The 13,830-nt window shown below is 39.1% G+C and overlaps 1 protein-coding gene across 2 annotated transcripts in view; it reads left to right on the forward strand.

Moving 5' to 3' along the window:
• The window catches only part of F8 (coagulation factor VIII), a 150,272-nt gene that overhangs the window by 48,331 nt on the left and 88,111 nt on the right, over positions 1-13,830 (forward strand). For both annotated transcript variants that reach the window (XM_043897873.1, XM_043897874.1), the window contains 2 exons: positions 612-867; positions 1,355-1,526. In XM_043897873.1, coding sequence (XP_043753808.1) covers positions 612-867; positions 1,355-1,526 — 428 coding nt within the window. The remainder of the gene's footprint in view (positions 1-611; positions 868-1,354; positions 1,527-13,830) is intronic.

Here is a 13,830-nt window from a genome sequence, read left to right on the forward strand (position 1 = left end):
ATTGAGATTGCTGAATAGACTTGCTCTAAGGCTTACAACTAGCCACAGTCGGACATGCTTTTAAAATATATAATATATTTCCTTAATTCTAAGCTGAACCTTTTCATGTTTTTATTAACTTCAGATATGTCTTAAAATTTATATCTCTACTATGATTTTTCTTGACAAGCTATTAAATCTATGGTTTGTATCATAATTCAATTGACTATATATAAAAATTATTAGGTAACTGTAGGGGTGGGGAGTTAGTCTGACCTAGGCTTCCAAAAGCTGAAAATATGCAATTCCTTGGGCCTTCTCGTTTACAGTTTGAAAGTTGGGAAGTGATAGGCTCAGAGCCAGTTCCAGAAGGGAAAGAAAAGCAAATGAGGAAATCTTGAAACAGGAGTCAAACATAGATTTGAGTCAAACATAGATAGTCAGGCAGAAGGGAAATGATGAGTGCAAAGACCACGGGAAGTACCTCGAAAGTACCAGCTATAGAGAAGGTAATACATATAGGAGGTTAGAACACTTAGGAGAAGGTCTTGAAGGTGTAAGAGAAAACAAAGTCAGAAGAGTTAAGGCCAGAAAACCTCTTTGAACCTCACATTGGTTTTGTCTGACTTCAGATGGTATGGAAGCTTACGTCAAAGTAGATAGTTGCCCAGAGGAACCCCAACTATGGACAAAAAATAATGAAGAAGATTATGATGATGGTTTGGATGACTCTGACATGGATGTGGTCAGGTTTGATGGCGACAGTGCGCCTCCCTTTATCCAAATGCGCTCAGTTGCAAAGAAGCATCCTAAAACCTGGGTCCACTACATTGCTGCTGAAGAGGATGACTGGGACTATGCCCCCTCGGTCCTCACCTCCAATGACAGGTAAGGACCTTTTGACTCTTGGTGTTATCTCTTCCTCATAATCCAAAAGCTCTTCCCAGTTTCTCAAAAGAGCAAACCCTTAAGCCATGTGTAGGATTAGGTACAGGCAAGAGTGAAGTTGCTCAGTCGTGTCCGACTCTTTGTGGCCCTATGGACTGTAGCCAACCAGGCTCCTCTATCCGTGGGATTTTTCAGGCAAGAGTACTGGAGTGGGTTGCCATTTCCTTCTCCAGGGGATCTTCCTGACCCATGGATCAAACCCGGGTCTCCCGCATTGTAGGCAGATGCTTTACCTTCTGAGCCACAAGGGAAGTCCTCTCTCCAGCTCAGTGGACCAAAAGCATTAACATATTTCAGAAATTCCCACCAGGGATGGCTATATTTTTCTCACCCTTCCTTGATGAAATCATATCAGCTGTTTTAAAGTTGGATTTTAGCAACCTGGCATGCTTCATTCCAACGTCTCATCTTTTTATGTCTCATACAGAAGTTATAAAAGTCTGTATCTGAACCGTGGTCCCCAGCGGATTGGTAAGAAGTACAGAAAAGTCCGATTTATAGCTTACACAGATGGGACATTTAAGACTCGTGAAGCTATTCAGCATGAATCGGGGATCCTGGGGCCTTTACTTTATGGAGAAGTTGGAGACACACTTTTGGTAAGTTGAAGAAAAGATATAAGCTTGGGTAAGAAGACAAAGGCTGGAGAGTTGTGAGTTTTTTGCAACTTCCTGTTTCAGCCCCTGTCCAATGGGCATCATCTTTTAAAATGTATAAATATTACACAAATAAATGTAAATTATAAATTTGTTTTAAAATATTCATACATAGGAAACATAGTTAATGCCACCCATTAAACCTGCCACTCTGTTGAAATACTCATGGCTTAAACTTTCATACATACCCTTCTACAACTTTTTCCACTAGTGATATAGTACAGGAATCAGCAGACTAAGGGCTGTGAGCCAAATTTGTCTCATAGTCTACTTTTGGAGAACCTGTGAATGTAGAAGGATTTTACATTTTTGAGAGCTGTAAGGAAAAGAATGGGGCTTCCCAGGTGGTGCTAGTGGTAAAGAACCCGCCTGCCAATGCAGGAGACATAAGAGATGTGGGTTTGATCCCTGGTAGGAAGATCCCCTGGAGAAGGAAATGGAAACCCACTCTAGTATTCTTGCCTGGAGAACCCCCATGGACAGAGGAGCCTGGCGGGCTCCAGTCCATGGGGTTGCACAGAGTCAGACATGACTCAAGTGACTCAGTAAGGAAAAGATAACAAGGATATGTAACAGAGAGTAGATATAGCCCACAAAGCCTAGAGCATTTACTATCTACCCATCCCTTTCCAGAAAACATTTCATGACCCTTGATGGAAGATATTAGTAACACTTATGCTGCAGAGAACAATGGTTTAAAAAAAGCAGGGATATTTTTTCACAATCATGTCAATGAGGGGGAAAAAAATGCACAACCTAAAAAGTGGAGAGTTACATTTTATTCAGTTAACATTCTTAGAACTTAAAGCTGGGGAGACAGCATCTCAAATAACTTTGAGAGAACTCCTCTGAGGAGGGGAGCCATGATATATAGGAGTCTTTGCAACAAAGACTTCCCTGGTGGCTCAGACGGTAAAGTGTCTGCCTATGATGCAGGAAACCTGGGTTCGATTCCTGGGTGGGGAAGATCCCCTGGAGAAGGAAATGGCAACACACTCCAGTACTCTTGCCTGGAAAATCTCATGGATGGAGGAGCCTGGTGGGCTGCAGTCCATGGGGTCACAAAGAGTTGGACACGACTGAGCGACTTCCCCTTCTTTCTTTCTTTCTTTGCAGCAAAAGGTAGGTAGTCAGACTGTCAAAAGATTCATTGGTAATTAAAGAAAACTAGATATGTCAAGTTGAGGAAATTAGGGCTTTTCTGTGCATGGGAAGATCCCAGAATGTGCTCAGTGAAATCATTCCTTTGATCTGCACTTCAGCTATCTGGGGCCAGGATCCTATGTTTTCACATCCTGAGTTTCCTCAAGCTGCACCATTGGGGGTGGCTTCAGCTTGCTGACCGCTAGATGGCAGGCATTCCTTGTTTCCAGCTTAAGTTCCCCAAGGGCTCAATTGTTGAGGGTGGCTGCAATTGCTGATGACTGCAATATCCGTTGCTTACTGATATGGCAGGCAGCATTACTTTTTTTTTTCTTTTTTTTAAATTATGAAAGTATGATAATGCATTTACAGGAGACTTGGGAAATACACATACTTCTTCTATATATTGCAATTATTTTTTAAGTAGGTAAATGAAGATTTTAGTTGGAGTTTCAATACCAAACTCTCAAAAATTAATAGAATGAATATACAGAGAAGGAGAAGTATATAGTAGACCTGAAAGGCACTGTGAACCAATTCAACATAATTGAAATTTATACAATTTTCATGCAACAGTAACATACAAATTCTATTCAAGTCCCTATAGACTATAAATGAGGAGACCCTGGAAGATATCTAGGGCCATAAAGCAAGGTGTAAAATTTTCATGATCTAAAGGTGTTGAAATCATACAGAGTCTGTTCTCTTATCACTGTGAAATAATGTTAGAAATGGCCATCTTTTGCTTATATATTTGTAAAAGGCTTTATGTATTACGGATATTAGCACATTATTATTTATCTTTCATGTATTTTTCTCAGTATGTCACTTGCACTTTAACTCCTTTATGATGCCTTTTTCCCTATAAAGATTTTCAGTTTTAATATAGTCAAGATCTTTGTATCAGTCTTTACATTTATATTTTTCTGAATATTTTTCATTTATGTTTTCTGCCTAGGAGCATCTTCACCACCCCCTAAGAGATGAAAGAAATAGTCTACTATATTTTGTTCTTTTTGTGTTTACAGTTTTATTTTTATAATAAGCATTCTAATTGCTCTGGAAGTTACTTTTGGGTATAGAGCATTGTGTCAAATAGGGATTTCTGCAAGTGACAGCCATTTGGCCCAATCAATTTTTCTTCACTAATTTAAAAATGCCTTTTTTATTATATGCATGCATGCTTAGTGGTGTCTGACTCTTTGTGAGCCCATGCACTGTAGCCCACCAGGCTCTTCTGTCCATGGGATTTCCCAGGCAAGTATACTGGAGTGGGTAGCCATTCCCTTCTCTAGGGGATCTTCCTGACCCAGGGATCAAACCCAGGTCTCCTGCATCGCAGGCAGATTCTTAACCACTGAGCCACCTGGTAAGTTCTTTTTATTATATGCTAAAATGCTGAAATCTGTTCTCTTTGACTGGTCTGTTACCATACTGTTTTAATGACTACAATCTTGTAATATGTTTTGATATTTGTAGGGCACGTCTTTCTTCATTGCCCTTCTTTAATATTTTAGTTAGCTATTATTGTACATTTTTCTTTTTGAATTTTATTTACCTGTTTTTAATTAGTAAGAGTAACTCAAAAGGCAAAAAAGTGTGTGCAAAACAAAAGGAAACTTTCCTTCCTCCCAGACTTCTAGTTCCCTAGTCTGAGTTGCAATTTTTGCTGTCAGTTTTTCATTTCCCTTTCAGGAATAATGTAAGTTATACAAAGACATGCATAAACTACATATACTACATTCCATGGGGTTGCAAAGAATCAGAAACAACTGAGCAACTAACACCATAGAAATACATGTGCATATATTTCACATAAAAACAGAAGCATGATGTAGATTTTTCTGTGCAAGTGTGTTCAGTCGCTTACTTGTGTCTGACTCTTTTTGACTACATGGACTGTAGCCCACTAGGCTCCTCTGTCCATGGAATTTTCCAGGCAAGAACGCTGGAGTGGGTTTCCATTTCCTCCTCCAGGGGATGCTCCCAACCAAGGGATTGAACCCACGTCTCCTGTGGCTGCTGAATTGGCAGGTAGATTCTTTACCACTGAGCCACCTGTGAAGTCCCTGCAAATTGTTCTGTACATTGATTTAAAAATTTTAACAATATATCTTGGATATCATTTCATATCAAGATATATAGGTCTACCTCAGTTCAGTTCAGTTGCTTAGTTGTGTCAGACTCTGCAGCCCCATGTACTGTAGCATGTCAGGCTTCCCTGTCCATTACCAACTCCCAGAGCTTGCTCAGACTCATGTCCACTGAGTCAGTGATGCCATCAAACCATCTCATCCTCTGTCGTCTCCTTCTCCTCCTGCCTTCAATCTTTCTCAACATCAGGGTCTTTTACAATGAGTCAGTTATTTGCATCAGGTGGCCAGAGTATTGGAGTTTCAGCTTTAGCATCAGTCCTTCCAGTGAATATTCAGGATTGATTTCCTTTAGGATTGACTGGTTTGATCTCCTTGGAGGGACTCTCAAGAGTCTTCTCCAACACTATAGTTCAAAAGCATCAATTCTTTGGCACTCAGCTTTCTTTATGGTCCAACTCTCACATCCATACATGACTACTGGAAAAACCATAGCTTTGGCTAGACAGACCTTTGTTAGTAAAGTAATGTCTCTGCTTTGTAATGTGCTCTCTAGGTTTGTCATAGCTTTTCTTCCAAGGAGCAAGCATCTTTTAATTTCATGGCTACAGTCACCATCTGCAGTGATTCTGGAGCTCAATAAAATAAAATCTGTCACTGTTTCCATTGTTTCCCATCTATTTGCCATGAAGTGATGGGACCAGATGCCATGATCTTAGTTTTTTGAATGTTGAGTTTTAAGCCAGCTTTTTTACTCTCTTCTTTCACTTTCATCAAGAGTCTTTTTAGTTCCTCTTCACTTTCTGCCGCAAGGTTGGTTTCATCTGCATATCTGAGGTTATTGATATTTCTCCTGGCAATCTTGATTCTAGCTTGTGTTTCATCCAACCCAGCATTTCGCGTTGGAGAACCTCATTCTTTCATTTTTCTGTGTTGTGAACTTACATATGCTGAATCCTGTGAGGCTTTTCTGTTAATGTGGAAATTGGAGGATTATTTTTTACATTGTATACAGAAATTATCAAATTTATCCAGAAGTAGAGAGAATAGTAAAATAAACTTCCTTGAATCCATCACTCAGCTTCAACATTTATCAACAAATGGCTAATCTCATTTCATCTGTAAATCAACTAGGTCTAACAGACATCTATAGATCAGGCCACCCAACTCCAATAGAATACATATTCTTCTCAAATGCACACAAAACATTCTCCAGGATAGACTATATATACATTAGGCCACAAAACAAGTCTCAAAATTTTAAAGAAAACTAAAGTCCAAAATTCCTTGTGAATATAAATGCAAAAATCCTCCACAACACATTATTAAACCAAATCTAGCAACACTTTTAAAAGATCATACACCATAATCAAGTGAGATTTATCTCAGTAATGTAGGGATGATTAAAATATGAAAATTAGTACAACTCAACATATTAATGAAAAAGGACAAAAATCATGTGATCATGTAATAGGTGAAGAAAAAGGGCTTGGCAAAATCCATTACCCATTCATGATAGACAAAACTCTCAGTATACTAGCAACAAAATGCAAGATCCTTAACTTGATGAATAGCATTTAAGAAAAATTTATAATATGGTGAAAGACTAAATGTTTTCCCCTTGAGATTAGGAACAAGTTAAGATGTCCACTCTTGCTATGTTTATTTAACACTGTTATTGTTGTTGTTCAGTTGCTCAGTCATGTCCGACTCTTTGTGACCCCGTGGACTGTAGCCAGAGGCTCCTCTGTCCATGGAATTTCCCAGGCAAGAATACCAGTGTGGGTTGCCATTTCCTTTTCCAGGAGATCTTCCTGACCCAGGGATTGAATCCATGTCTCCTGCATCTTTGCATTGGCATGCAGATTCTTTACTGCTGAGCCATGGGGGTAAGCCCATTTAACACTGTACTGGCAGCCAATGCAGTAAGTAAAAAAAAAAAAAAAGGAATTAGAGGCATTTAGATAAGAAAGAAAGAAGTAATACTGTCTGTATTTGCTGATGATACAATCTTTTATGTAGAAAATCCTAAGGAATCTACTAAAAAGGTTCAATTCAGTTCAGTTCAGTCACTTAGTCATGTCTGACTCTTTGCAACCCCATGGACTGTAGCAGTTTAGGCCTCCCTGTCCATCGCCAACTCCCGGAGTTTACTCAAACTCATGTCCATTGAGTCAGTGATGCCATCCAACCATCTCATCCTCTGTTGTCCCCTTCTCCTCCTGCCCTCAATCCTTCCCAGCATCAGGGTCTTTTCAAATGAGTCAGCTTTTCGCATCAGGTGGCCAAAGTATTGGTGTTTCAGCTTCAGCATCAGTCCTTCCAGTGAATATTCAGGACTGATTTCCTTGAGGATAGACTGGTTGGATCTCCTTGCAGTCCAAGGGACTCTCTAGAGTTTTCTCCAACACTACAGTTCAAAAGCATCAATTCTTCGGCACTCAGCTTTCTTTATAGTCCAACTTTCACATCCGTACGTAACTACTGAAAAAACCATAGCTTTGACTAGACGGACCTTTGTTGGCAAAGTAATATCTCTGCTTTTTAATATGCTGTCTAGGTTGGTCATAGCTTTCTTTCCAAGGAGCAAGCATCTTTTAATACTAAAAATGTATTGGAACTAATAAACAAGCACAGCAAGGTTATGAGATACAAGATCAATATTAAAAAATAAGTTGTATTTCTTTACACTTGAATGAAAAATCTGCAAAGAAAATTAGGAAAGCTTTCATTCGTGATAACATAAAAAGAATGAAATAACTTGGGATAAATTTAACAAAAACAGCATAAGACTTGGACACTGAAAACTGAAAAATGGATTGTAAAAAACTGTAAAAATGTGAAAAATATATTGTAAAAAATTATAAAGTGAAAAATGAAAAAAATGTTACTGAGATAATTGAAAATATCTAAATAAATGGATAAACATATAATATTCATAAATTGAAAGAGTCACTTACTTTTAAGGCTCTTCCAAATTTATCTGTAGATCTAATTAAATACCTATCAAAATCCCAACTGTCTTTTTTGCAGAAATTGACAAGCTGATCCTAAAATACAGATGAAATTGCATAGGACCCCTAATAGACAAATGAATCTTGGGGTAAAAGAAAAAAACAAAGTTTGAGGACTCACACTTCAATTTCAAAACTTACCACAAATCTACAGTAATCAAAAAAGAGTGGTACTGGCATAAGGTTAGATATGTAGATCAATGGAAAACAATTGAGAGTCCAGAAATAAACCTACGTATCTATGGAGACTTGACTTTTTAATTGAAGTATAGTTGATTTACAATATTAAGATATGTTAATTTCAGTATAGCGATTCAGTGTTTTTGCATATTATACTACATTATAGGTTATCACAAATATTGGGCATAATTTCCTATTGTTGTGTTAAGTCACCAAGTTGTATCCAATGTTTCATGACCCCAGGGACTGCAGCACACCTGACTTCCCTGTCCCTCAAAATCTCCCGAGGTTTGCCCAAGCTCATGTCCATTGAGTCAGTGATGCCATCCAACCATCTCATCCTGTGTCATCCCCTTCTTCTGCCTTCAATCTTTCCCAGCATCAGGGTCTTTTCTAATGAGTTGGCTCTTCTCATCAGGTGGTCAAGCTACTGGAGCTTCAGCTTCAGCATCAGTCCTTCCAATGAATATTCAGGATTGATTTCCTTTAAGATTGACTGGTTTGATTTCCTTGCAGTCCAAGGGACTCTCAAGAGTCTTTTCCAACACCACAGTTCAAAAGCATCAATTCTTCGGCACTCAGCTTTCGTTATGGTCCAACTCTCACATCCATACGTGATTACTGGAAAAACCACAGTTTTGGCTATACAAGCCTTTGTCGGCAAAGTCATGTCTCTGCTTTTTAATATGCTGTCTGGGTCGGTCATAGCTTTTCTTCCAAGGGGCAAGCATCTTTTAATTTTGGGGCTGCAGTCACCATCTGCAGTGATTTTGGAGCCCAGGAAAATAAAGTCTGTCACTGTTTCCATTGTTTCCCTATCTATTTGTCATGAAGTGATGGTACTGGATGCCGTGATCTTAGTTTTTGTAATATTTAGTTTTAAACTGGCTTTTTCACTCTCCTCCTTCACCTTCATCAAGAGGTTCTTTAGTTCCTCCTTACTTTCTGCCATTAGAGTGGTATACAGTAAATCTTTGTTGCTTATCTGTGTTATGTATCATACTTTTTATCTGTTAATCCCATTTATCCCCCCTCCCCTCTCTTTCCCTTTTGATAACTTTAAGCTAGTTTTCTATGCATGTGAGTCTGTTTCTGTTTTGTAAATACATTCATTTGTGTCATATTTTATATTCCACATATAAGTGATAAATGGTATTTTGTCTTTGATTTACTTCATTTAGTACAATAATCTCTGGGTTCATCCATGTTGCTGCAAATGGCATTATTTCATTCTTTTTTACAGCTGAGAAATATTACATGAGCCTGGTGCTGAGAAAGATTGAAGGCAAAAGGAGAAAGGGGCAACAGAGAATTAGATGGTTAGATGGCATCACCGACTCAATGGACATGAGTTTGAGCAAATTCTAGGTAGTGGAGGACAAAGGACCCTGGTGTGCTACAGTCCATGGGTCCCAAAGAGTTGGACGTGATTTAGTGACTGAACAGCAACAATATTGCATGGTATATATGTACCACATCTTTTTTATCCATTCATCTGTTGATGGACATTTGGGTTGTTTCCATGCCTCGGGTTTTGTAAATAGTGCTGCAGTGAACATTGAGGTGCATGTATCTTTTAAAATTAGAGTTTTCATCTTTTCTTGATATATGCCCAAGAGTGGGGTTGCTGGATCATATGGTAGCTCTACTTTTAGTCTTTCAAAGGAACTTCCAAACTGTTTTCCATAGTGGCTGCACCAATTTACGTTCCCACCAACAGTTTAAGAAGTGACTGACTTTTCACAAATGTCCCAAGACCAATCAATGGGGAAAGAATACTGGGACAACTGGATACCCACATGCAGAAGAAAGAGGTTTGACCACTTCTTCATACCATACACAAATTAAAAGTAGATCAAAGATATAAATGTAAGAGCTAAAACTATGAAACCCTTAGAAGAAAATACAAGAGTAAATGTTTGTGACCTTGGATTACACAATGGTTTCTTAGGTATGACATCAAAAGCAACAAGCAACAAAAGATAAAAGATTGGAGTTTATCAAAATTAAAAACTTCTGTGCCTCAAAGACACCAACCCTAGAGTTAAAAGACAACTCATGGAATAGAAGAAAATAATTACAAATCATATATCTGATGAAAAGAATAGTATCCAAAACATATAAAGGACTTTTACAGCTCAATAATAAAAAGGCAAATAATCCAACTAAACAAAAATATGCACAGGATTTGTATAGACATTTCTCCAAAGATGATGTGTAAAGAAGTGACCAAAAAGCACATGAAAAGATGCTGAACATGATTAGCTTTGGAAAGGAAAGGATTAGTCACTCAGTCGTGTCCAACTCTGAGGCCCCATGGACTGTAGCCCACCAGACTCCTCTGTCCATGGGATTCTCCAGGCAAGATTACTGGAGTGGGATGCCATTTCCTCCTCCAGGGGATCTTCCCCACCCAGGGATCAAACCTGGGTCTCCCACATTGCAGGCAGATTCCTTACCATCTGAGCCACCAGGGAAGCCATTAGCTATTGGGGGAATGCAAATCAAAATCGCTGGTGGCTTAGATGGTAAAGAATCTGCCTGCAATGCAGGAGACTTGGGTTCAATCCCTGGGTAGGGAAGATCCCTTGGAGAAGGGAATGGCTACCCACTCCAGTATTCTTGCCTGGAGAATTCCATGGACAGAGGAGCCTGGTGGGCTATAGTCCATGGAGTCGCAAAGAGTCAGACATGACTGAGTGACTAACACTTGCACTTTTTCAGAATAGCTATAATCAGCAAGGCAGATAATAACAAACACTGGCGAGGACATAGAGAAATTGGAAGCCTCATGAACTCTGATGGGAAAGAGTTACATCCAGTCTGAGATTTACAGCCACTTTGAAAAACAGTTTGGCAATTACTCAGAATGTTAAAAATGGAGTTACCCTGTGACTCAGCAGTTCCTTCTAGGCATATACTCAAGACAGATGAAAATATAGGTCCACACAAAGACTTGTATGTGAATGTTCACAGTAGCACTATTCCTTATAGCCCCAAATTGGAAGCCATTCAAATGTTCACCAATTGGTGAATGAATAAACAAAATGTAGTATACCCATATAATTGGAATGCTAGTCAGCAATTACAAGAAGTGAATGACTCATACATGATACAACATGGATAAAACTCAAAGCATTATGATAAAGAAGCCAAGCAAAAAAAGACTTACATGATTTAATTTATGTGAAATATCTAGGAAAGGCCTATTTGTAGGGCAGAAAGCACATTATCAGCTTGGGACTCCAAGTTTGGGTGTTCCACTAAACAAGTCAGAAAGTGCCTCACTTTTAACGACCCAGCATCGGAAGTCACACAGCATTTTATGGCATAATCTGAGTCAAAGCCCACCTGGAATCAAGGAGAGGGAAGTTTTAGCCTACCTCTGATGGGAGGAATGTCAAAGAATTTGGCAACCGTATCTTAAAACTGCCACATAAACTCACAACCTATTTCTCAAAAGCAGCAAAGGAAGCCAGAAGACACTGAAGCCACATATTGAATGTGTTGCAAGAAAATCACTATTAACCTAGCAAGGATCACCATTTTATTGGCAATTTATCCCAATATTCAAGGGATATATAATTCATATTCAAATTTTTAAGTTTATTTATTTATTTATGACTTTGCTGGGTTTTCAGTGCTTTGCTCTGGCTTTCTCTAATTGCAGCAAGCAGGGGCTACTCTTTGTTGTCGTACATGGGCTTCTCATTCCGGTGGCTTCTCTTCTTGCAGAGTGCAGGCTTTAGTTGTTGTGGTACACATGCTGTGGACATGTGTGGTACACGTGTTGCCCTGCAGCATGTGGAATCTTGCCAGACCAGGAAGAGAACCCATGTCCACTGCATTGGCAGGCAGATTCTTAACCACTGGACCACCAGGGAAGTCCTACAGTAAAGGCCCACCAGTACTTATAGGCTAGCACAACCTTAGTTGTCAACCTGACCAGGACAGTATAAGAAAGGAAAATTAAAGTTACAGACCAATCATATTAAAATATGGATTCAAAAAATCCTAAACAAAAGTTAATAAACCCAGTGGTGCAATATATAAAAACGACTTTAAATATATTATGATCTAATTGATTTATCTGAGGAGTACTAGATGAATTTAGTGCTTTTGAACTTGGTGTTGGAGAAGGCTCTTAAGAGCCCCTTGGACTGCAAGGAGATCAAACAGTCCATCCTAAAGGAAGTCAACTCTGAATATTCATTGGAAGGACTGATGCTGAGGTTGAAGCTCCAATACTTTGGCCACCTGATGTGAAGAACTGACTCATTAGAAAAGACCTTGATGCTGGGCAAGAGGAGAAGGGGACAACAGAGGACGAGATGGTTGAATGGCATCACTGACTCAATGGACATGAATTTGAGCAAGCTCTGGGATATAATGAAGGACAGGGAAGCCTGGCATGCTGCAATCCATGGGGTCGCAAAGAGTTGGACATGACTGAGTGACTGAACAAGATGAATTTAACGTTAGAAAATCAAATATGGTAATCTACTATAGTAACACATAAAAAAGTAAAATATCATTTGATAATCTCAATAGTTTCATATAAATATTTGTGAAAATTCAAAATCCATTCATAATAAAAAGTCATAGGAAAGTGTGATTGCAAGGGACATCCTAATACTGATAAAGCTCTACAGAAAATCTATAGTCACCATCATACTTGGTGGTGAAACTCAGAAATCCTTGTTTAAGATCAAGATAAGAAACAGTTAACAGATATCACCACCTTTACTTAATATTTTACTAGAAATCCTAGCCAATATCCTTAGGAGAAAAAGATAAAGTTTTAAAGTTGGAAAGGAATAAACAAAACTGTCATTATTTGTGTGTGTGTGCTAAGTCACTTCAGTCATTTCCGACTCTTTGCGACCCCATGGACCATATTCTGCCAGGCTCCTCTGTCCATGGGATTCTCCAGGCAAGAATACTGGAGTGGGTTGTCATTTCCTCCTCCAGGGGACCTTCACGACCAAGGGATCAAACCCATGTCTCTTACGTCTGTCTCCTGCATTGGCAGGTGGATTCTTTACCACTAGCGCCATCTTGGAAGCCCCAGGTTATTAGTTGAAGATTAAGTAAATGAATGACTGATAGTGGGAGCTATATTTGTCACTGTTGGAGAGGGTATGACCATGACCATGTGAAGTCCCTCAGTCGTTTCCGACTCTTTCCAACACCATGGACTGTATAACCTACCAGGCTCCTCTGTCCATGGGATTTTACAAGCAAGAGTATTGGAGTGGGTGGCCATTTCCTTCTCCAGGGGATCTTTCTCACTCAGGAATCAAACCCGGGTCTCCCGCATTGCAGGCAGATGCTTTAACATCTGTGCCACCAGCGAGAGGGTAATTATAAATAAAAAGAAAAGGCTAGAATAAATCATGTGATACTGGATTAGAGTTGGAGACATTACCATGAGTTCATGTTTGCCTATAGAGACAGATGGATACATACAGAAGTAATTACATATGTGTGCATATGTTTGGATTAGTGTATTTCCTCCTAAGAGGTCCTGGGAACAGTGACACCCCAGTAGCAATGAGCACACCCAGATCTTGGTTTCTAATTACCAGTCTCTAGTGAAAGGAACCAAAGCCCTTTGGAGAAGGGATGATTCTAGGGCTGGGCCAGGGAAGATACAAGATGAAAGAATGAGACTAATGTCAAATGAATACAGGAGCTTCTAATGGCCAAACTGGAAGGATATAACCAATCAAATAAATAAAGTAGTATTGGAGTATACCTTAAATTATAAAATAAATATGCATGAGTCTATATTGATAATAATAAATGATTGAAAAA

The sequence above is a fragment of the Cervus elaphus genome, chromosome X (assembly GCF_910594005.1).
Source record: "Cervus elaphus chromosome X, mCerEla1.1, whole genome shotgun sequence".
In the NCBI taxonomy this organism is placed as follows: Eukaryota; Metazoa; Chordata; class Mammalia; order Artiodactyla; family Cervidae; genus Cervus; species Cervus elaphus.